Below are 24,705 nucleotides of genomic sequence, written 5' to 3'. Positions count from 1 at the left end.
GAGGTAGGGGGCAAGGCTCATAGAACATGCACCACACTAGTGGGCAAGGGAGAAGATGTAGTATCCTAGAGGCACTGTGCGGAGGTCACAAGCAGTCATAGGTGTGTGGGGAGTATACCCGCTAGCAGCCCCCATGACAGCTGCATAGCAGGTGTCATCTGCACAGACCCATGGCCGCCAGCTGGGTGTGATGCCCTCTAATGACAGCGTGTGCTGCCAACAGACTGCCCCGTGTTGCTGGCTTTTAGTGTGGAAATGCTCCTGTATGGAAATCAGTGGCTTCTGAGGAGGAGGGATAGGTACACAATTAGTTGATTGGGAACTGCAGGGCCTCTGGACACAAGGCAGTCAAAATCTCATTAAAACTAAATCGAAGAAAACGAATTGGCTATTTCAAATTCAGTAAATCTCATTCTGAATAGCAGTGGTCTGATCTGCTCACTACCACTCCTGTTTCTGTACTGAGAATCCAAGGGGGATCCTAACGGAACATGTCATGTGCACTCCTGCCCCTGGGATCAGTTGTCACTGTATCACTGTATTCACAGGGCATCAGGGTATCCACAGGTCTGATCCTGCACTTTTACCTGAGGGCACTGAGCGTTTTGTCTGAGTTAGGGGTGTAAGGTAAAGCCCTTCAAAAGTTGGTTTAACAGACAGTCAAGACAGATCTAGACCCTGACTTATTCTGGGTTTTTCCAGATCCCTATGGCATTTCCTCTCCCTTGCCAGCCAGATTTTCTCATGGGTGACTTTACTGCTTTCTTACTCACCTGATCCAAAGTCGTTTGAGAGACTGAATATTCTTCAATATTCAGGTTTTCTTTGTTGGAGAGAAGTAACCGAAAGATCCTGGCCAGTGAGGAGGAGCAAATCTGGTACTGCAGCATGTTACAGTGTTTCTCTCTTTGTAAACTGCCTGGGAAGTTGACTTGTATGAAATGCTCAGCTGGGCTTGGATCTGGACACAGCCCTGGTTTAGGTGCTTTAATTTTCATGGTGACAATATATCCGTCTCCAAATCTGAGAAACACACATGGGTTTGGTTGTTTTATGAAGACATGGTTTTACTATTCAATTGGGGGAAATCAGCTCTCAGCAGTTAGCTATACACTCAGAAATGCAGAGGCAAAGCGTGGGGGTGGGGGCCACGCAGGGTCATGTGCCCCCCCCAGATTTCTGCCAGGACGGGAGTTGGGCTGAGTGCGGCTGAGGGGGACATGCCTGGGAAAGGCATCGGCATCCTACTAGCTGCGCTTGGAGGCACCCGGAGCAGAGAAGAGAGACACGGCTGGCAGCACAGCTCCACCAGAGGCGATACAGGGAAGCCCTCTGAATCCTGTTCCTTCCTCACCTCTGTTACCTGGTCAGCAGCTGGTGTCCTGAGCCTGCTCTGGCCCACACCGCACCCACAGCAGGGAGGCGATGGGAGAAGTAAGTGGGGGGAAGGCGATGCTGGCTTGGAGCGGGTGTGGGAGGCACAGGGGAAGTAGGAAAGGGCCTAGATGCAACGCACGGGGCAGTCACATGCCTCCACCCTCCCACCCTGGACCTTTAGATTGTGTCTGCCCACCATGAAGAGTTACAGGTCATCTCTGCAGAAACGTGTGAAATGGAATCCTAGAGCGATCTCTATTGAACTGCTCTGGGAAGCTGAAGAATCCACGTGTATTCTGAAGAACTGGTCTGTAATGTACTCGGGTGATTTGAGGGTCAAGGGGCCTAACTTAATAGTCTTACATATTAAAGAGTTGCACTCAAAGTGGGCAGTGTGTTATTTTTAATGAACACAGGTCTAGCGCCTATTTTACATAACACCTGGATGGCTGCATAATCAAATTATTTGAAACTTGTACTCTGCATGAAGTACAGGCTGTGGTGTATCTTGAGTGTCCCCATAGTCACCAGACAATTCTTTAACAACTCGGGATACAAACATTCAACTTACTTGTATTTTAAATGTTGAATAGTGCCCAGGCATTTGAAGGTCCCCTTCACCATTATGGCTAGACGAGTGCAGAGAGCTTCACATTCTTCCATGCTGATAAAACAGAGAACACAGGTTCAGGATTAGAGAAGGATTTCCGCCCTTCTTTGACTCCAGTGCCGATGGTAGGAAGCAAGGTTTGCATTACCTGTGTGAGGTTAGAACTACGGCTCGCCCTTCTCGGATCACACTGACAATAGAGTTCCATAAAAAGCGTCGGGACTGAGGGTCCATCCCTGTAGTGGGTTCATCCTGAAGAGACAATGTTAATTACAGTCAAAGATTTTGATAAAACATGTCCAAGGCGTTAGTTTGAGATTCCTTAAAACTGAATTTGTTTTATCTTTTTAATAGTAAAATGCAGATAGGAATACAGTGTGCCCAGCGTGGGACATAGCTATGGGGAAGGCCATTGTACCCAGCAGGGCATGTTACAGTGGACAGTGCATACCGTGACACCAATGGTTCAAAATCAGCCAGTGTAGAGTCTTATCTCTTGATCTCTGAAGCATTTGTAATACTTCCACCACCAAAGCAACTAAGCGCCAGTACAATGGTAAGCAGAACAGAGCTTATTCAGAAGCCAGGCTGCAGAGTGTGTAAAGCTTAGTGAGAGAGGGTGCTGGGCAAAGGGCTACTGCTTCAGCCCTCTGTCATGCCAGCTTCCATTTAGGGGAATAAATTAGAACTGGCTGGGGATAACTTGGCCCTAATTGGGGAAGCAGAGACAGCTGCTGCCTAATTAGCCTGGGGCTGTATAAAAGCCTCAGGGGAAGGAAGCCAAAGGGGGAGCAGAAAGAAAGGGAAAAGGGAGGGAGTGCGTCCCTCCCTCCCACTCACTCACAGTGAAGGGTCAACTGTACATGGTGAAACTGTGATGGGAACTAGCCTGTGAATAAACTGCACCTCTGGTTACTAACCCCAGGGTTTCAGAGTGACTTTGTGGACCTAGCAGAAATAGGAGCTGAGGTGGCCCCATCACGCTCTGTTGCATGTGGGGGCTTCTCTGGGATTCCTTGCCAGCGCAAGTGTCTGGCAGCCCGGAGAAGGAGGAGATCCTGCAATGCTTGGTCCAGCAGCAGGAGGAGGTGCAGAAGGCAATGCAGAGTTTTCAGCAAGCCCACCAGCTGGAGAGACAGGCCTTGCTCACTTGGCAAGCAGAAGAGCCTGCAGGACTTCATTCAGGAGAAGGCCGGCATCCAGCAGCAGCTCCTGCAGCAAGTGGTGAGTCCCACAGGAGGGGATGGCCTTTGGGCACCAGACATAGGACTGTGTAAAATGGGCCTGACAGATGACCCCGATGCCTTCCTAGGCACATTTGAGCAGGTAGCCAAAGGGGATGAATTGGACAGGGCAACCTGGCCCTGCGAAGTCCAAGTGGCTGGCATGGCCCTACATGAAGAACAGGCCAGGAATTATGAAGTGGTAAAGGCAGCCATCCTACATCGGGTGGGGCTATCCGTGAAGAAGTATAACCAGAAGTTCCGGGTCCGCAAGGTGGACATGGGGGTTACAGCCCTGGGCATTCGCCCAAAAGTTAATGGACTAGGCCACCCGCTGGCTGAGGCTGGATGCCCAGACAGTGGGGGAAATCACGGACGCATGGTGCTGGGGCTGGGCCAGCGTTCTGCTCGGCCTGGTCCAGTGGCCTGGCACTCGGGAGGGCTGGCAGCTCGGCTTGGGGTGGGCAGCAGCAGCTCGGCCAGCGCTGGGGCCGGGCCAGCAGCTTGGCCCAATATGGCTGGAACTCCTCTGGTCACGGGGGGCCCTCCTTTTAAGGGGGTTGGGGCTCTGGCATGTGGGGGCGGGGCCTTGGGAGGAAGGGTCGGGGCCAGCCTCCCCAAAGCGAGGGTTCACCCGTTGCCCATGACTACCATGTAACTAGAGAGCACTCAATGCTCCCTTTTATCATGCAAACTGAAGTGTTACTATATGATCTAATAGCATACATATTGACAGTAATTGCATATGAGTTAAACCGTTACTGCCAACACAAACAACTGGAAACTTGTGTTATTCTGTAACAGGGCTCCTGGCTCTTGCTTCTGTCCCAGTCTACCAACTACACTGAGTCCCTTGTGCTGGTCCAACACCTTGTGCAGTTTATTTACAAATGGATTCCCACCACCTTCATAACATATACAGCTCCTGTATCAAGCAAGGGAGAGCAATCTCTCCCTTCCCTGCCTGCCTGCTTCCTCCCTTTCCACTTCCTTCCTGTGCCTATTTGTGGGCTCTACCTAATGGCTTAATTAGCCTGTCTGCCCTGCCCCACCCACAAATTAGGCATGCTCTACTTAATCAGCTCCAGTCTGCTTTGCTTGATTGGAGCTGCTGGGAACAGAGTGCTGACTCAACCTTTCTTGCCTGGCACTCTGTCACATACTCTAACATTATAATTTAAGGAATAATTGAAATATTATTTACATGTTTTATTCCCAAAACGCTGTTGATGGAAGAGACTAGCTATATTCCACCTGCACTTTTCTTTTGCTAGGTACATCTGATGGCACTGTCAGTCAGGTATGGCCCATACACAGTCAGGTATGTTCTTCTGACTGTAATGATTGTTCTCTGGTTCATTCTCCATTTAAAAGCAGAGGTGGCTCTGAGACACAAAACGGATTTGAATTTTCCCTAAATTCAGTGATGTTTGGATCCTAGATTTTAACTCAAGCCCATCTCTGTTGAAAAGTTTTCCTATGGCAGTCATGTAGGGCCCAATCCTGAGAGGTGTTGAGCATCCCTGCCTCCCACTGAAATCAAACTAGTGAGAGTGCCATTGGCTTGAGGGTACTCAGCACCTCTCTGGATCAGCCCCTTATTGCTCACACACAGAATGCATTATCACAGAGCTACTTTACTGTGACACTTACTAGCAGGACAAGAGGAGGGCAGCCTATCAGGGCAATGGCAGTGGAGAGTTTGCGCTTGTTACCACCACTGTATGTGCCTGCCAGCTGGTCTGCATACATCTGGAGACCCAGCTTCTGAATCCCCCAGTCAGCAACCTGTGGGAGAGAGAAGTCATTCTTCTTTCACACAGCAGATAGTGAACCGCATGCACAGCTGGTGATAGCTGCACACTTGCCACTGCTAGGCAGCGCCACAGCAAAACCTCATCTTTTAGCACATGTATTTCAGAACTGGAATTAGGGTGAGTCCATCAGTGAGCACAACTGTTTGTGATGATGGGTGAAATTTTGCTTCTCTACAACATTCTAATTTTTTCCTTTAGAATATGCTTTTCATTCTCTCTCTCTCTCTCTCACACACACACACACACACACACACACACAGCCCCCTCTCTAAGACAAGAACAAAATAAACATGTAATTTGGAGAAAGCACCAGTCCAGCTTTAAGCCCCATTAGCCACATTTTTAGCAAGCCTTAGTCAGGTTTCTGTTTTTAATCCCTCACTTTTGCAGGTGCAGTTCATGCCTCCAGGATGACTAGGTACCTGGATTTCTGGTGCAATCATGAACTTAGCTGTCCAAATGACTTGAACCGCACCCAGAATTTCAAGGCACGGAAAGTCAAGCCAAATTTAAAATTATTGTCCTGGATCTTAGAGGGGCCCAATCAAACGTCTAAAATATTTATCGTAACCTAGAAAGCTGATGAAGAGACTGTTCGTACCCTCTCGATTTCCTCTGCAGGAACCCCTCGCAGGCGTGCATAGAGATGGAGGTGTTCCCGGCCTGTGAGGAGGTCATCAATAGCATCAAACTGTGGACAGTAGCCCATGTTTTGATGGACATTAGAGATGTGGGTCAATATACTGGAGAAAGAAGGAAAAAGAAAAGTTCGTTGACTGAAGAAATGCTAATAGCTAGGTCTGGGATAGAGAATCAGACGTCCTTTCTACTGTGGGCAACATCTCCCTCATTAGTGAAACCAGCCTAGAAATGAATTTCACAGTGTAAGACCTTGCTAAATTTTCAGCTACAGAGCAGATGCTCTATTGTATGATGGCTGGAGTGTGGTGAATAAGGTCTACTCATTCCTACTAAGGGTGCAAAGCCATTTCCCCTTCCCCTGTTTTTTTCTGCTGCAGTTAAATCATATTGTGTAAATTGACTTAAAGACAAGTAAAGTTAGCTCCTATTCAAGCAGCCATTCAGCAAACTGTATTTTGTTAATGGTATTTATTTCTAGATAACAAATCAGGCAGTTTAATCTCAGAGTGCATCCTCTGGCGTACATAAGTAGGAAACAGTGTTGACATTGCTTCTGGGTTGGGAGGAAATGGAGGGAGAAGTGAAATAAAACAGATAATTTCTTGTGGCCTAAGTTACTGTCGGCCTCTGCTGTTTGAGAGTTACAGTCTGCAACGCAGTATGGGCTGAAGCATTAAACATCAAACATTCTTAAAGAGCTACGGCATTCCACAAGGAAAGAAAGATCTCTATAGCACAATGAAACATTCAAACTGCCAGATCATGAAATATCCAATCACAGTGTCACCCAAATGCAATTTAAGCATCCATTCACAGCATCACCCTAATGCAATTTAAGCAACAGCTAGAGATCGCCAAATATGGGCCCCAAGTCCCAACCCCCAGGTCTAAACAGCCCTAGACGTTAGAGGGTGCTGATCCTTCTCTGGATCTGAATACCCCCTGTCAAGTTTCCTTCCCCACTCTGAACTCTAGGGTACAGATGTAGGGACCTGCATGAAAAAACCCCAAACTTATTTTTACCAGCTTAGGTTAAAACTTCCCCAAGGTACAAACTATTTTACCTTTTTCCCTTGGACTTTATTGCTGCCACCACCAAGCATCTAACAAATATATAACAGGGAAAGAGCCTGCTTGGAAACGTCTTTCCCCCCAAAAATATCCCCCCAACCCCTACACCCCCTTTCCTGGGGAAGGCTTGATAAAAATCCTCACCAATTTGCATAGGTGAACACAGACCCAAACCCTTGGATCTTAAGAACAGTGAAAAAGCAATCAGGTTCTTAAAAGAAGAATTTTAATTGAAGAAAAAGTAAAAGAATCACCTCTGTAAAATCAGATGATAAATACCTTACAGGGTAATCGGATTCAAAACACAGAGAATCCCTCTAGGCAAAACCTTAAGTTACAAAAAGACACACAAACTGGAATATACATTCTATTCAGCACAACTTATTTTATCAGCCATTTAAACAAAACAGAATCTAACGCATATCTAACTAGATTGCTTATTAGCCCTTTACAGGAGTTCTGACCTGCATTCCTGCTCTGGTCCTAGCAAAAGCAACACACAGACAGAGAGAACCCTTTGTTTTTCCCCCACTCCAGCTTTGAAAGTATCTTGTCTCCTCATTGGTCATTTTGGTCAGGTGCCAGCGAGGTTATCCTAGCTTCTTAATCCTTTACAGGTGAAAGGGTTTTTCCTCTGGCCAGGAGGGATTTTAAAGGTGTTTACCCTTCCCTTTATATTTATGACACCCCCATACCTAAGGGAGCTCAAAAACTGGTTGATTTTTGTTGTTGAGTCTCATCTCTAGCAATTACATTAATTAGTCGCAAATCTTCTAACACAAAATCAATCACACAACAAAAAACATTCAGCTAATCCCTGTATCCATTTTTGTTCATTTTTCAGTCTAAACTGCCCTAGGATCTTGCAAGCAGCTGTCTCCACAGAACAGAGCAAAAGAAATTAGGAACTTCTCAAATAAGGCGGCTTCATTTCGCTGGACTCTTAATTGATTTGATTCAGGGTGAAGCCCTCTATTTATCCACAGGACAGGTACAGCAAGGGCAATGGCAGTACAAACTTCTTCTCACCCTCTGTATCTGCTGAGACTGTCAACACAGGTTGCCAGTGAGTGCCAGCCGTAGCAATGGCTTCTGTGATGTAAACACATCCATTGGTGACTGGGCTCTTGTGGTGTTTTTAAAGAGCTTACCTGCTGCCAGCCACTACAGCATCACCAGATGTCACGTCAGTATCCCCAGTCAGCATTTTGAAGGTCGTCGTCTTGCCGGCTCCATTCACTCCCAGGAGACCAAAGCACTTTAAATTATAAAATTAATCACATTCTTAAGTATTTCCCCTTGAAAACCAATGGGATCATAAAATATGAATTGATCTACGAAGTGTGATCTAGAGCTATTGAACGACCCACCTCTCCTGGACGAACGCCAACACAGAGTCTGTCTACGGCGGGCCTGTGTCTACCTGCATAAATCTAGAATGAGAGAAGAAATAAAAATTCCTCTGGTATAGATGTCTTGTAATAGGGAATCCTCTGAACTTCACAGTTTACTAATGTTGGAGTTAGGTGACTGCAAATGCTTGACAGGAATAAAATATAATCTTAGAGCAATTAAAAAAATGTGCAAACATTCCACTGAGTCAAACATTTGCCCTATTTAGGAGCCATTTTACCCATTACCATCTTTATCTAACCTGCCAGTTCAGATCTAGGCATTATGGAGGTAGCTCCCAGAATCTTCACTGTAACAAAATGTCTCTGATGTACCAAACAAGATAGAACAATAAAGAAAATTAAGACTGTGAGGAGTGATGTAGTACTTCCATTCATAGGGCTACAGCAATGGGTATGTCATCTTAAAGTCTGCACCTCGAGCTGGGGCAAGAAGCTGAGAACATCATGCAGATGTTTTCAATCTTTGGAGAGAAGATTAGCTAGCACCACACAGTGGGTCTGTCTACACTGCTGTCAGGATGTGTGATCGCAACACATGTAGACATACCTGAGTTAGCTTTAATCTAGCTAGCTTGCATACCAATCACAGTGAAGCCGCAGCAACATGGACTTCAGCACAGGCTAGCTGCCTGAATAATTACCCAGGGTCCCAGGTGGGCTTGTACAGTCCAAACTGAAGCCCATGCTGCCATGGCTTCACTGCTCCAGGACCTGAGCTAGCTAGATTAAAGCTAATTTGTGTATGTCCACGCACATGCTGCAACCACATATCCCGACTGCAATGTACACATACCCTGTGAGAGTCTCCTAGTCTTATAATGTGAAACCAGCTAAATGAGAGAGAAGTGGAGATTGGGATTCACAAATGGAAACCGAACAGCCCATAATGAAGGGCTAGGTGGAGAATCACGGTCTATGGGAGATGGTAGATCTTGGATAGGGTTAGGTTGGGTGTGAGTAGGGAAGCTTGTCCTGTCCATACTGGACTTTTCTATATCAAAATCTATGACTTTGGTTTGATTTCTTTGATCAGAGGGCAGTAGGCAAGTAAAGGTGGAAAACCTTGCTTTTAAAATGTTATTGGTTTTGAAAACTATATTGTCCACTTGTTTAAGTGCATTCTGGAACAATATTCTGTCAGTAGACTGCATCCCAGATAAGTTTCCAACTAAAGCGAACATACATTTTAAAATTCTCAAAATATTACCTTGGTCAGTTCTTGTAATGTTAAGATATCTGTTTTGTTTCCTCCATTCATAATTCTTTGTCTTTCCTCTGCAACATCGTCATCTTCATCACTAATAGGCAACTTAGCAGGCTCAGAAAACCTAAAGAAATGCAACAGATTCGTTGAAAAAAAATGTGAATCATAGAATCATAGAATCATAGAATATCAGGGTTGGAAGGGACCCCAGAAGGTCATCTAGTCCAACCCCCTGCTCGAAGCAGGACCAATTCCCAGTTAAATCATCCCAGCCAGGGTTTTGTCAAGCCTGACCTTAAAAACCTCTAAGGAAGGAGATTCTACCACCTCCCTAGGTAACGCATTCCAGTGTTTCACCACCCTCTTAGTGAAAAAGTTTTTCCTAATATCCAATCTAAACCTCCCCCATTGCAACTTGAGACCATTACTCCTCGTTCTGTCATCTGCTACCATTGAGAACAGTCTAGAGCCATCCTCTTTGGAACCCCCTTTCAGGTAGTTGAAAGCAGCTATCAAATCCCCCCTCATTCTTCTCTTCTGCAGACTAAACAATCCCAGCTCCCTCAGCCTCTCTTCATAAGTCATGTGCTCTAGACCCCTAATCATTTTTGTTGCCCTTCGCTGGACTCTCTCCAATTTATCCACATCCTTCTTGTAGTGTGGGGCCCAAAACTGGACACAGTACTCCAGATGAGGCCTCACCAGTGTCGAATAGAGGGGAACGATCACATCCCTCGATCTGCTCGCTATGCCCCTACTTATACATCCCAAAATGCCATTGGCCTTCTTGGCAACAAGGGCACACTGTTGACTCATATCCAGCTTCTCGTCCACTGTCACCCCTAGGTCCTTTTCCGCAGAACTGCTGCCTAGCCATTCGGTCCCTAGTCTGTAGCGGTGCATTGGATTCTTCCATCCTAAGTGCAGGACCCTGCACTTATCCTTATTGAACCTCATCAGATTTCTTTTGGCCCAATCCTCCAATTTGTCTAGGTCCTTCTGTATCCTATCCCTCCCCTCCAGCGTATCTACCACTCCTCCCAGCATGGGGCACAATACAATTACAATAGCAGAGCCTGAAATCATAGTTAGATGATTGCCAGGAAATGTGACTAGATGAAGAGAGAAGACCTTAGTTTTATAATATGACATTAACTGGAGCACTCTTGGATTTGAAGAGACTTCTCCATCTTAAACCCCAAGTACTGTGAACACATGGGTGGATCAAAGGTGTTTGTAATGGGACATGGATCTGTTCACTCCTCCATCAGTAATTTGAATCTGACACAACACAGTGCTCAGTCAAAGCCTTAGGTATACAGAGCTGATGGTCTCAGTCTACTTCTTAATGGAAAACTGTCCATGTGAGACATATCCTTGGAACCCTTGCTGGCAATCACATCTGCGAATGAATTACACTCTCATGCCTGGAGGAAGCTCCCTGGTGGGAGTGAGGAAGTTTTAAGAAGCAGTGTGGGAAGCTACTGCCCATGCTGTTACTGTGCTGTGCATAAACAGAGGGCTGCAGTCCATGGGACTTCCTGGCCAGCACCTCTCATCAGCATTTAAGTCACTTGGAAGCTTTAAAAGTTCACTTTGGGGACTAAATACCACAGTTTACCTAATACAATAAGTTAACCCTGAAACTCTAATTCCGAAAAACATTTCTGTTTTAAGAGAGCAAATAAGCATCTACTTAAATCCCACGGAAGTAATGAAGTTAATGGGACTTAAGTACATTCTTAAGTGCTTCCCTGAATCAGGGCCCAGTGGCTGAGGATGATGCCAAAGTAAACAGGGTGAATCTTGTAAAGCCACCACAAATGGGAGACTTCCAGGAGAGAAAAGGCATCACAGTGGATAACTAAGACACAAAGCTTTTGTTACGCTTGTATGAAAGTTTGTTATCTCTGAGTCCAAGGGTTTTTGGACATACCATCTTGCGGGGATCTGATGATGCTGCATAAGGAGATTCAGAGCAAAGTATACAACCCCTTCAACTGCCATGGCAACCAGGTTCTTTCCAACAAAATCCCACTGGAATGGATTCAAGACATGCTTCTCACCTTTGGAGTGAAATCACGAGAAAGCAAGGTGAAATATAGCCCAAACACAGCACTGCTCCTCAGAACAAAACTCATTAGCGTAATGACTTCCGATGCAAATCTGTAATTTATGTGATTACCAGGCAATGTCTGCAATTTTCCCAGGTGCCCTAATAAAGACTCTTATTGAAAACTCAAAACCAAATTCTAAAGACACTCATATGTGGGAGCAAAAATGAATGCTGTCTCCATAGATATGAGGCCAGTGGCAGATCATATCTAGACATTTTCATGGGGTATTCTGGTGGCAATTTTCCTTTCTGAGTAAAAATTAATAAACTTTGTGTTGATCTATCACTGCCTTTCCAGCAAGAAGTTCTCTTTTATCAAAGGCAGCCACAGCACCACACGGGGGGCATTTAAAGAAATGCAGCCATTTTTAAAATTAGTACGAAGGCTATCAAAATAGCAGACAGCAATTAACATTGCAGACATATATCCCAGCTATGATTGTCTAGAGGATCAGGTAGCTCAGAGCAAGGAAAGCAGGGACTTCACCTATTAGTTTCAATGCCAGTCTTCAAAGCCCTGCAGTCTGGTAGAGGATGTTAGTGTTTCTATCTTCTCAAACCCACCCACCATGAAAGGGCAAAAAATGAAGGCAGATCAGAATCTAAGTACAGTAGAAATGGTTTCACTTAGGACACAGGCTACTGGTATGGGCCATACCCCACGCAGCATTTAAAGTTGTATTGGTGTATTGCAACTCCTTTAAAGGGGTTGAACTTTTGTTCTGACCATTCATGACACACATACGGACATGAAAAAGTTGGAAATTTGAGAAACAGCCACCAGTCCTTATATATCTTAGACCAGGTATGGACATGATCAGCATTGGTTTCAAAACGTCCCTTGAAGTTACTAGCTATTACTTACCAAACCTGGCATAGACATCTGTCACTGCTTGGTTCATGGCTAGGTCAATGAGTCCACGGCCCAGGCAGAAATGTGGGAAGATTATCAGCATATTTTTCAGTGTATTATTGAATTTCTGCAAAGACTAACATATGGAAATAACATATGGAGTGAAACTCAGGCATCTTAGAGCATTTTCTTTAAGAAAAAAGTGAAATGAATGCTCAGTTCTCTGTCATATCAGTGAAATTAGGTCTTCTCTGTTCTGAAGACAGAGATAATGTTAGAGTATCTATCAGTCTATACACCAAAGACTTGCAAAATAGAACATAGGGATATAGTTTGTAGTAGGACAACTCTAGCAAATGAGGCAAATTAACAGGGAGTTTTATGTGGAAAAAAATGCCAGTGAGAAAAGAAATGTTTTCTTCACCTTCTTCACCAATATTATTGTATGTACTGTAGGCAATGTGTCATTCTGTCCCCATCCATTATAAACTGGGACAGGGACTCTTGAACAGAAAGATTCTTGCTCGCCGGTTATGTTGTCTTTAATGCCAGGAGTATAACTCTAAAAGGACGGGCATAATCTGGGAAAGACTCGGTCTCAGAAGTAACATAACGTTGGCCTGTTGCACCTCAGGCTGAGCAGCACTGGCTTGTATTGTCATGTTATCACAGCAAGAAGTTGTGAAGGAGCACACACATGATTTTTGAAAATACAAAAGAGAATGGATAGATAACAGTGCCAGAGGGCATGATAAAGCTGGCACATGAAATCATGAAGCTAGTTGAGCCAAAACCATCATCTTTTCCAGGCCAAGCAAACACACTGTATCATCACATGTACCACTCTGAGGAAGAAGCTGGCTCCTGGCAGTGGCTCAAGATGGATTTTTTCTCCTTGATCAAAAGCACTTCACTGTCATTCCTTTGTGTGTGTGTGGCTGGTAGCTCAGCAAGTCAATTGTGCCTACCCCCACTTCATTTGGTTCCTTTGGCTCCACTCAGAGCTCTCCACCCTCCAAGTCCACATACAGCCAGTAGTGTCTTCCCTACTCACTCCCAGAAAGGTCAGCGGAGGGCGAAAACACAATTACTACAGATGGTGACCCGCCACATACTAGGCTGGGACACCTTACATGCAGTATGCTGTCTTGGCACAGCTCTTTAAATCAAGGTCTCCATGAAAACATTGCTTACTGGGTTATTTTCGAACAACTCCAGGATAAATGTAATGGCACTGCTGTTGATACCAATGAAGAGATTAAGACAAGACAATGCAACGTAGGCAGTGCTAGGAACACTGAACAGGTAGGACGCTGGGTACATCATGGGAATTACTGCCCACCTGTGTGAAAGACAGAAACACAACATATCAGCTTCTGAGTATTCCCTTTAGTTTGTCAGAGACATATGCTGAGCCCTCCTCTCCTTGTCCCATACATGGCGAAATCTCAGAACTAATCAGAGATTTCATTCGGACTCCAAGCTTTGGTTACCACACAATGGCTTTTTTTCCCCATCTGCCTAGTTCTGTTCGCTGCTCAAATGTGAAGCAACAGCATCAGGTGAAATTGATGAGATTTTAGAAAACTAACACCTGTATGGCAATCATCACCACACAGCAGGTGACTACCCTGATATCTCTGGACAAGCCATGAGTGCCACAGCTGAACTCTATCTATGAGAGAAGCAGGTAAAGGTTAGATGTAGTAAATGAGCTATGTAGTTTTGCCAAATACCACTATTTCAACCCCTGGAACTGGCCAGAAAAATCAGACACAATTACTTACTAGAGGTTATTAACACTTCATCAGTCAAGGATTTTAGTGATTATAAGGGCAGCAACTGCACATAAGTGAAGAAATTGCACATGATTAATTTTCTATTATAAAAAATATCATGGGTGAAATTTTGAGGTCATAAAAGTGAGACACTAACACGATACTGGTTTGAGCAGAGCATAGGAGAGGTAGATACTTTACAAACTTATGTTCTCTTAGCTCTACCAATGCATCTCACACTTGATCTGCAACCCAGCTTGGGGTTCCCTATGCCACTACTTATGATACAGAGACCCCTTGGCAAAGTGTCCCCTGTTCTTTAAAAACAGCTCTCGCCTCAGACCTGACAGACTCACTACACCTAACACATGTCTTACAGGATATTTATCCATAAAGAGTAACATGTAGGGTATCTATAGAAAGCTTATAACTTGTCAAGACTCAATCATTGTGAGATGTTCCTACAGGTAATATTTAAGGAACAATGTATTTATACTGAAAGTTTGCTTTATGGAATTAGAGTAGAAATTAGTCAGCAGCAGGTAATGTGTCTCAGTGAGGACCCCTTTAACCAAAAAGGAGTTGTCACCCTCCCGAGTCAGTCAGCAAGGTAATGCAAGGTTCTATTGTCTATCCTTGCCACATCACAGAACAGTCAATGGAAAACCATCAGAGACAATGACATACAATCAAAACCACTTAAAGGTAGAAAAGAAACTTTGCAACCAGGTCAGGGTTCGCCTTGCCTGTGAACAGAAACAAAGGACTTCACTAAAGCACAGTGTGGGGAAAGACACTCTGGATCCATTCACTGAGGAAACCTTTAAAGGGCAGGGGGCTTTCATGAATATTTGGATCTTGATTATTGAGAAACCAGCCAGCTCTGCAAAGTACTGAACTTTGGGGGAAATCTACTTTATTATATTGGATAGGTAACTATTGATAAATGTAGATCCAGCTTCCTGTTTTATATTGTAAACACTTGTTTCCCCCCACTCTCTTGTTTCTAGTTCAATCTTTATTTTTCTTAAACAAACCTACTTTTGTTTTATTATAAGTGCTCACAAGTGCTGTATGGTTTACAGGAGTGGTGGTTTAAGGACAAAATGGCAAATTGGGGTACACTGCACTTTTGGGTGCAGAGAATCTGGAATTTCTGGGAGTAGCCAATGTCAGGGGCTGGATACCACTGCAGAATGATTCAAAGGGATTTGGGGATTGGGGTGCACCTACTGTTAGCCTGCCTGGCAAAGGAAGGGCTGGCATAAGCCCAGGGGAGAGTGCTTGAGTGGCAGAAGGGCTGACGGTGTTAGGGAGAAGACACCCACTACTGCACAAAAGACTCCATCTTGTTAGAGGCGAGGGTAAGAAGATGACTAAGGGCAGGTCTACACTTAAACTGCTGCGTTGGTGCAGCTCCACCAATGCAGATGCGCCACTGTAGCACACGTGAAGATGCTCTATGCTGACAGGAGTACTTCTCCCATGGGCGTAGTTAATCCCCCTCCCCAAGAGGCAATAGCTATGTTGATGGGAGAAGCTCTCCTGTTGACATATGGCTGTCTGTACAGGGGGATAGGTTGGTATAACTGCATTGCTCAGGGGGTGTGGATTTTTCACACCCCTGAGTGACATATTTATACTGATATAGATCTGTAGAGTAGACCTGGCCTCAGAGTCCTGAGTACCCAAAGAACTGTCACACTATATCAGGTGTTGATTCAGCAGCAGAACAACAGTATGCTTCTTTAACATACTGATAATGTTGGGCAGCAAACAGTCTGACAAGGAGAAGCTGCAGTGACAACAGTGCTGAATTGCTCCAAACTCTGTCATACATTCCTGCTATGTACAAACTGGGGGCTAAGTAGACGACAATTTCACAAGTTTCACAAGTTGCTGCTAAAAGAAAATCACAAGATGATGCAGTGGGGATCGTCCACTAGCTCTTGCCTCTGAAGACATATTTAAAACCTGGCTGTGGTCACAAGTGGAAGTTGAAAATGACTCACATGGGATGCTTTTTGGCAAACATTTCTTCATTTTTACAGATGCTTTTAAAACAACAGAAACACACTCCTTTTAATATAGTACATTCTTATGCCTGTAAAATTCCCCTGGCTATTCTGATTAAATGCTTTTAGGTGTCTTTAACTAGTGACTACACTTCTTAGTGATTGCACTATTGTAACTTTGAAAAAGCATGGGGAAGTGACTAGAAATAAAACAGTATCCGTCATTTATTTAACATTTTTCATCTTCAAGTACTTTGCAGACACTAAATGATGCTCAGCAGTTGTATAATGCCTTCCATCCAAAGTGCTTGACAAACCTCAGCACATTAAAGGTGACCGCTAAAGAAAAAGCAAAATTGGATTTCTGCCCATTCTAGGCTTCTTTGTGGTGTATGAAGGGGGCCTGGAAGGCCCCTGTGTTTAAAGATAAAAAGCTGCTTGTTCTTTTACATTAGTAATTCAGATCTTGTCTGATCTATTTTATGTAGCGGACACTGTGGACAGCTGCAGAACTAGTAGGGTTGTGAGATTAAAAGTGAACCCTGACTAACTGAGAGGGGAAGTGAATTTTATTCAGTCTTGTAAAAACTCTTTTTGCAAACACTTATTTAACTGAATTGCTTAAACAGCTGGAAGAAATGGTCTATTTGTTAAAGACTGAATACATTCCACCCCTTCAGATAAAGGCTGAAAAAGTTCACAGTAGACATTTAAGCTTGCCAACGACTACCTCAGCTAAACCTCAGAAAACAAGATCTGATATTTCTGGAATTTCTAGGGGTAAAAAACAAACAAAATATATGGGTTTAAAAAAACATTTAGACCTTCTTTATCTGTCAGAAAGCAGCAGAACAGCACACAAATCCAATTTCACCTTTAAGACTCTCAATACCTCTGTGAGGTGGGTAAACATTAGTAAACCCATTTTGCTGCATATGGCAGAGCTGGGGATCAGAATCCTTGTATCAGTTACAATTGTAGGCTGTCTCTCTTTAGTACCTAGCTCTTATACAGGACTTTTCATCAGTAGATCTCAAAGCACTTTACAAAGGAGGGTCAGTATACTTATGCATTTTACAGATAGATAAACCAAGGCACAGAGAGATGAAATGTTCATCAAGTTCACCCGAGTGAACAGAGCAACTATACCTGGATTTCTTGAGTACCAGTTCAGTTCTCTACCCACTTAGCTATACTGCCTCCTTTGTCTTTATCTGTGGTTACACAGTGTCTAGCATAATGGAGCCCCAATTCGGATGGGGACCTTTGTGCCCTACCATAATAATGGCTATTACTAATAATTAGCCATAAAAAGTTCCATCCCTCCAAATCCTGTCCAGCCCAATTAGCTAGTTAATTCTCAAAACATCCCTGTGAGATAGTAAATAAATATCATGTCCTGACTTTGCAGATGGGAAGACTGTGGTAGAGGGGTTAAGTGTCTTGCTCATGGCCATATAGTAAATTATTGTTGGGGCTGGGATTAGAACCAACGAGTTCCTGGTTCCCAGTGCTCTGTTGTGCCCACTAGATTATACCTCTTTAAAACTAGACATCACTCACTACCAAGCTTAGCAACCTGAAATTTGTTTCGAACATGAAAATAAAGGTCACTGTCTGCTTACTAGACTCTACATGAATAAATTGCCTGGAAGACTTACCCATACAGAAGCAGCAATGCAATAAGTACAGGGAGATTGCTTGGAGACGTGTAGGCTCTCTTTTCAAATCCAATGAATATACCCACAACCATGCCAGCACTCACTGTGTAATTCACCTGTCACAGCAAAGGAAGAAGTGTGATGTGTGAGCCCTGTAGAGCTGCAAACATTCCCAGGCCTACTGATCTGCTCCAAAACGGTTTTAAATTGAGGGGCATTGGAAATAATGGGTTAGATCGTGCCTTTAGCTGGCAGGCAGCCCATCAGAAGGGGCAGTTTGTAAGTGATCTGCATAGAGGCACCATGCCTCAGAGAGGCACCATTCCTCCTCCCCAATTGTCCAAAGTATTGGCGTGTGGGGAAGAGAAATAATTTGCAACAGCTCTTTCTGTGGGCATGTCTACGCTACAAAGTTAACTTGACTTAAGTTAAGTCGACCTACAGCCACTGCAGTAATTAAAAGGAGGACTTGTGGCACCTTAGAGACTAACACATTTATTTGAGCATAAGCTTTCGTGAGCTACAGCTGTAGCTATAGCTCGTGAGCTTGAGCTGTAGCTCACGAAAGCTTATGCTCAAATAAATGTGTTAGTCTCTAAGGTGCCACAAGTCCTCCTTTTCTTTTTGTGAATACAGACTAACACGGCTGCTACTCTGAAACCTGCAGTAATTAAATCGGCTCTTTGTGTCCACTCTATGCTCCTTCCGTCGGCAGAGCACGCCTATACTGACTGAAGTGGGGTATTGTGGGGAGCTGACAGCCGGAGCCCCACTGGTCGATGTAGTTAGGTCAACGCAGTGTCTGTGTAAACACTGTATTGTTTACATTGTCTGTTGCGGCCTTTGACAGCCAGGCGGAGGGGCTCTGGCTGTAACCCCCAGGGCAGCGAGGCTCCTCTGTAGGGTAGACCGGGCCTGAGAGACCCTCACTCCCACTCCTGCGCCCTCGTGTCTGTGTTTGAACAGGGACACAATATAACCCAATGCAAAGTACAAGAATTCCTCAGGATTCCCTAACAATCCCTTGCTTGGTTCCCCTATCTTCCTACATAGCAGGTTCCTAGGATGCTAAATTTGTCCAGGGTGGTGGTGATGTCATGCCATTTGGGGAACAACAGAAATCTAACTGCACTTCATAGATTTATATTTCCAGCCTGGGCTAGCAGGATGAGGACTGTAAACTCTAATTTATGTAACAGATACATATATGTAAGGTATTGGGGCAATGGAAACACAGATATATTAGATTAAAAGAACAGTTCTTGTTGGCTTCACTCCACTAAATTGAACTGCTGCTATATACAGATAGGAGGATAAAGTGACAGCAAGCTCAGCCATCCCCCTGCCCAGTATTTATGTTTATTACTTTAGTAATACTATATGACCAGAATGATCAAAGGTTCATAAGGCACAGGGAAAGGCATTTTTATAGCATAAGCAGCACTAGCTAATATGTCTCGAATGTTCTTCCAAGTGCTACGACAAAACCCCTCGCAATGATTTTAAAAGTTGATGGAAGGCTAGCACGACTGTCTGTTTCAGTATGGTGTACAAAATCCAGACTATCTACTTTCTTCCCCTCATATACTAAATTACTGCCCTCTATACCCTTCCTGTGAGGTCCTAGCTGAACCCCCGATGATCCCTTCAAGTGCTCATGTTTTACGCACCCTTTGGACCCAACCCTAATGTACTCTCTTCTTTTTAAATGAGAAGGGCTGGAACCAGGCTCCTTCTGCAGTCTGCTATTGTCATAAATATAAAGGGAAGGGTAACCACCTTTCTATATACAGAACTATAAAATCCCTCCTGGCCAGAGGCAAAACCCTTTCACCTGTAAAGGGTTAAGAAGCTAGGATAACCTCGCTGGCACCTGACCAAAATGACCAATGAGGAGACAAGTTACTTTCAAAGCTGGAGGGCGGGGGTGGGGAACAAAGGGTCGGTCTGTCTGTGTGGGATGCTTTTGCCGGGAACAGATCAGGAATGCTCTTCAGAACTTCTGTTAAATTAGTAAGTAATCTAGCTAGATATGCATTAGATTTCCTTTTGTTTAAATGGCTGGTAAAATAGCTGTGCTGAATGGAATGTATATTCCTGTTTTTGTGTCTTTTTGTAACTTAAGGTTTGGCCTAGAGGGATTCTCTATGTTTTGAATCTGATTACCCTGTAAGGTATTTACCATCCTGATTTTACAGAGGTGATTCTTTTACTTTTTCTTCAATTAAAATTCTTCTTTTAAGAGCCTGATTGCTTTTTCATTGTTCTTAAGATCCAAGGGTTTGGGTCTGTGTTCACCTATGCAAATTGGTGAGGACTTTTATCAAGCCTTCCCCAGGAAAGGGGGTGTAGGGGTTGGGGGGATATTTTGGAGGGGAAGACGTCTCCAAGTGGGCTCTTTCCCTGTTCTTTGTTTAACACGCTTGGTCGTGGCAGCATAGGGTTCAAGGACAAGGCAAAGTTTGTACCTTGAGGAAGTTTTTAGCCTAAGTTGGTAAGAATAAACTTAGGGGGTCTTTCATGCAGGTCTCCACATCTGTACCCTAGAGTTCAGAGTGGGGAAGGAACCTAGACATGGTGGCAGCGGTGGTGTACTCTCTTCTTTTTAAATGAGAAGGGCTGGAACAGGGCTCCTTCTGGAGTCCGCTATCACTTTGCCTTAAGCCTGATTCACGCTGAAAAATTGGATCCACCTAGCTGTGGTGCTTGGGGCTGTAAAAAATTTCTCACCCAGACTGCTGTAGTTAAGTTGCGTCCTGGTGTAGACGCAGCTAGACTGATGGAAGAATCCTAGCTCCCACCTCTTGGAGAGGTGGATTAACTGCATCAGTGGAAAATACCCTTCCATCAATGCTGGAAGCATCTACACTACGGTACTGTAGCTGTGCTGTAGCAGTGCAGACATGGCCTAAGTCAGTCAGAGAAGTTCTTCCCTCCTGGCCCGGGAAGTGAAAGCCAGGCTCTCAGCACAGCTCTAAACTAGCCCCAGCGACGGCGTTATTCTATATTGCAACAATACAAAATAATAATATGTACAGAAAGATACAATTGTATGCACTGGAAATCCATGAGGTTAGGCGCTTAGTACAAGCTACCCAGGTAATGGTTTAAGAAATGAATAGTTTGCTGGGCTTGGGATCTACCTCACTAAACAGGTCTACAGGTTCCAAGCTAAACCAAACGCAGGAATAGCTCCAGACAAAGAGCTCCAACTAGCAGTTACTCACGATGTCCCAAATGAAATTGGTTAGCCAGTAAACAGCAGGGCTAACACCACTGACAAACTGGAGGTGCTTGGCCTTCGTCACCCGTTCTTGGATCAGATACAAAACAAAACTGGCCGGGATGAAGGACATGGCAAAAATCACACAGATGGCAACAACAACATCCACCGAAGTGGTCAGCCTGCAACAAAGCAGAGGAGGGAGGGACCGTATGAGCAAGAGTGAAAGTAATTCATAATGCCACTAGAGAGCTCTGAGCCAGCACAAGCAGCTACAACCCATACTAGCTAACACCAGCAGGAAATCCTTGAAAACGACAGGCAGTGTTAACATCCAGCTATCACAAGGGTATTTTGGAAGTCAAGGGTTATTCAAACGTTGGGAATTTGTTAGTATATTTTGTGGCATTAAGTTCAGGGTTGTAACTAACAAGTACACACATACAGATCGATCTGTTCCCTGCACACCCACATGACACTCGCTCCCCTCAAGGCAGCCCTGCTGTTACAGACCGTACTGTCACTCAGGTGCAGCCAGACAGAGACATTCAGCAATGGGGATTAATAAAAGACCCAACACAAGGACCATGCACAGCTGTGAAAATGCCATGGTATGAGAGCTCCTTGGGCCAGGGAACATGTTTGACTGTGTGTCTTGTACAGCACCAAGTACCTGTGGGCACCTAAGAGCCAAATTATGATGCCTTTACTCTGGCTTTTCTGATACATGGCACAGGCGTGCCTACACCCATAGTTACGTTACCAATGGAGATAGCCTGTAGGTAGGATGGGAGAGCCTCTCTGCAAGGAACAGTAATGAGCTTGTCTCACAGGCAGAGAACACAGAAGAGATTTTTTACCTAACTTCTGACTATGATAAAATTGAAGGAAAGGGTCCCCATGCAAATGGCACATAAAAACATATGCCATGAATTAAACTATACCACTCAAGCTTCAACTTGGTGGTTGAGCTCTCAGGGATGAAGCGGGGGGTGGGAATAGGCTGAATGGAGAGGAAGAGAAATAAATGTGTGAAAGAATCCAGGGAAACTACTGCAGCTTACACAGTGACTTCTGAGAGCTGCTCCTTGGTGAGGTTCAGAGGATGATTTATTGCAGTGATCCCATATTCCTCAGGAGCTTGGCCTTGTCGCAGATTGGCTCTCAGGACTGCATTGTTGGCTACATTGAGAAAGCTTACCATGGCGTGCCAGCCTTTATTGTTAAACCACACCTATAAGAGCCAGAAAGCAAAAGTGTTTTAAGCAGCCTGCACTACTAACACAGAGCAGCAGGAGGCCACATGGCTGCCTTTTGTTTACTTCTCAGATGGAAAATGTCAACAGGAATGTGCATAGCTCTGAGGGTTTGTTAGATACCTGAAGTGACCCAGCAGGGGGAGCCCACACGTTGTGTTTTAGTGAGATCATTCCAAAACACTGGTTTTAAAAAAGCTTTCCAACAATGGGGCAATGAATTTTACAAAGTCAGCTTTTTAATACCTGAAAGATATTCTTCGAAAGTGTATAGAATGGCAACAGGATAACAAAACAAAATAGAAAACTACTACATTAAACATAACTTTGCACGTATCAGTGTGTCCAGTAAAATTACTTATAAGAAACAGACATTACAGAGTCAAGGTGGGTGAGGTAATATATTTTATTGGACCAACTTCTGTTGGTGAGAGAGACAAGCTTTTGAGCTTTCACAGAGCTCTTCTTCAGATCTGGGAAACTTACTCAGAGCAGTGGCACTGGAACAATTTTTATAGTGGAGGTGCTGAACCCTGTATATGATGGAAACCTCTTAAAACCAGGGGGTGCTGCCGCACCCCTGACTCAGGGCATGTCTACACCTACAGCGGCGCAGCGCGCTCTATGCCGACGGGAGAGAGCTCTCCTGTCAGCATAAAAAACCCACCTCCATGAGCAGCGGAAGCTATGTTGGCAGGAGAAGCTCTCCTGCTACATAGCATTGTGCACACTACTGCTTATGCTGGCGTAACTTGTGTCTCTCAGGGGGGTGGAATAGTCATAGCCTCAGAGTGTCACAACTTAATACAAGGTGGATCAGGTTGTTTAGCACATTTAGCACGTTTAGATTGTTTAGCATGTATTTCAAGGAACCATTCAAGGTGAAGTGGTCCCTGGAAATATGTATTAACTACTTGTGCTAAACAACCTGTTCCACTTTGTAGTTAGCTGTGCCACTCTGAATAAATAGGTTTCCCAGAACTGAAGAAGAGCTGTGTATAAGCTTGAAAGCTTGTCTCTCTTAGAAACAGAAGTTGGTCCAATAAAAAATATTACCTCACCCACCTTGTCTCTCTAATATCCTACAACACTGCATACAAGAAACGGACATAACATTTAAACTCTCTTTTTAGCTACGGACAATAATGTTCTTACAGAGTGGAATCTGGCTCCAAAACAGCAGTGTGTTTCCAGACTATCCTCCCCACATACCTTAATGTTGTCTTCAGTTTCCATGTATTTAAGGAAATTAGACATTTCTTTAGCAACAGACATTGCGGCTTGACCCTAAAAGTCAAGAAAACAAAGTCTAAAATCAGCCAGCAGAATGAGATTTTGGTTCTACACATTTGCAACATTTGCTTGCTGTATTTTAACAAACAGACAAAATATTCCTGCTTACCCCTGTTATATTCATCATTTGGCCAAGATCTCTCAAAAAATCAACAATTTGATCTCCAGTGACATGAAGGACTGGGAGTTTTCCTCCAATGGAAATTCCTCCATACCTAGCAGAAGAGCATACTTATATTATAGATCCAAATCTCTCTAGTCAACAGAAATACTAAAAGCTGCTTTAGTAAATGTTTGCTTTAGATACATAATTTATGTGTAAAAGCCTCCATTCACTAACAAACCACATAGCTCTTAGAGATTTTGCAAGTATGTCTACACTGTCAGAGTTATATCACTGGCAGTTACATTGCTGTTCAGAGAGGGAAGGGAAGGGAAACCTCTGTTGTGTGTTCACACTGTCAGCTGCCCACACAATAGTGGGTTCACACTTGCGTTGTTTGCATCGGTATTTGGAGAGGTACACTCTGGGCAGCTATCCAAAACAGCATCTCTTCCTCTTCTGCCACTAAGAGTTGTGCGAAGGCAGAGGAGGTCGCAGGGCATCCTGGGTCCTGTCCCAATGCCCCATGATGCATTGCTTCGCATCCCAGCTATCCCTGTGCTTCCATCGGCATTTGGCACCATCTTTCAATGGTTTGTGTACTGCGCGCTCTGCCTCTTTGGTCTGCAGGAATGGATCCTGCACTGTTGACCAATATGCTGCTCGCTCTGACTAACACGTCAGGAGTGGCAGTGGAGTTATTCCTTAAACTACAAAGGCAAGAGGAGTGCGACATTGATCTCGCCATGCGTAGTAGCTATGACACGAGATTGCTTGTGGCATTCACGAAGGTGTTGACTACAGTGGAACCCCGCTTTTGGGCTCAGGAAACAAGCACCAGGTGGTGGGATCACATCGTGATGCATGTCTGGGATGATGAGCAGTGTCTGCAGAACTTTCGGATGAGGAAAGCCACATTCATGGGGCTGTGTGATGAACTCGCCCCAGCCCTGCAGCGCAAGGACACGAGAACGAGAACTGCCCTGTCGTTGGAGAAGCGCGTGGCGATTGCACTGTGGAAGCTGGCAACTCCAGACTGCTACCGATC

General features: G+C 44.5%; 1 protein-coding gene across 1 annotated transcript in view; it reads right to left on the bottom strand.

Annotated features, from left to right (window-relative positions):
- The window catches only part of ABCA4 (ATP binding cassette subfamily A member 4), a 104,614-nt gene that overhangs the window by 1,657 nt on the left and 78,252 nt on the right, over positions 1 to 24,705 (bottom strand). The window contains exons 33-48 of the mRNA XM_074961300.1: positions 23,664 to 23,769; positions 23,474 to 23,548; positions 22,070 to 22,239; positions 21,010 to 21,187; positions 17,783 to 17,898; positions 13,523 to 13,670; positions 12,341 to 12,464; positions 11,296 to 11,425; positions 9,363 to 9,483; positions 8,111 to 8,173; positions 7,892 to 7,998; positions 5,629 to 5,770; positions 4,864 to 4,998; positions 2,136 to 2,239; positions 1,949 to 2,041; positions 774 to 1,023 (exon numbers count right to left, since the gene is read on the bottom strand). Coding sequence (XP_074817401.1) covers positions 774 to 1,023; positions 1,949 to 2,041; positions 2,136 to 2,239; positions 4,864 to 4,998; positions 5,629 to 5,770; positions 7,892 to 7,998; positions 8,111 to 8,173; positions 9,363 to 9,483; positions 11,296 to 11,425; positions 12,341 to 12,464; positions 13,523 to 13,670; positions 17,783 to 17,898; positions 21,010 to 21,187; positions 22,070 to 22,239; positions 23,474 to 23,548; positions 23,664 to 23,769 — 2,062 coding nt within the window. The remainder of the gene's footprint in view (positions 1 to 773; positions 1,024 to 1,948; positions 2,042 to 2,135; positions 2,240 to 4,863; positions 4,999 to 5,628; positions 5,771 to 7,891; positions 7,999 to 8,110; positions 8,174 to 9,362; positions 9,484 to 11,295; positions 11,426 to 12,340; positions 12,465 to 13,522; positions 13,671 to 17,782; positions 17,899 to 21,009; positions 21,188 to 22,069; positions 22,240 to 23,473; positions 23,549 to 23,663; positions 23,770 to 24,705) is intronic.

The sequence above is a fragment of the Natator depressus genome, chromosome 8 (genome assembly GCF_965152275.1).
Source record: "Natator depressus isolate rNatDep1 chromosome 8, rNatDep2.hap1, whole genome shotgun sequence".
Taxonomy (NCBI): domain Eukaryota; kingdom Metazoa; phylum Chordata; order Testudines; family Cheloniidae; genus Natator; species Natator depressus.
The sequence above is the reverse complement of the archived record's forward strand: the minus strand, read 5'-3'. Positions and strand labels throughout refer to the sequence as shown.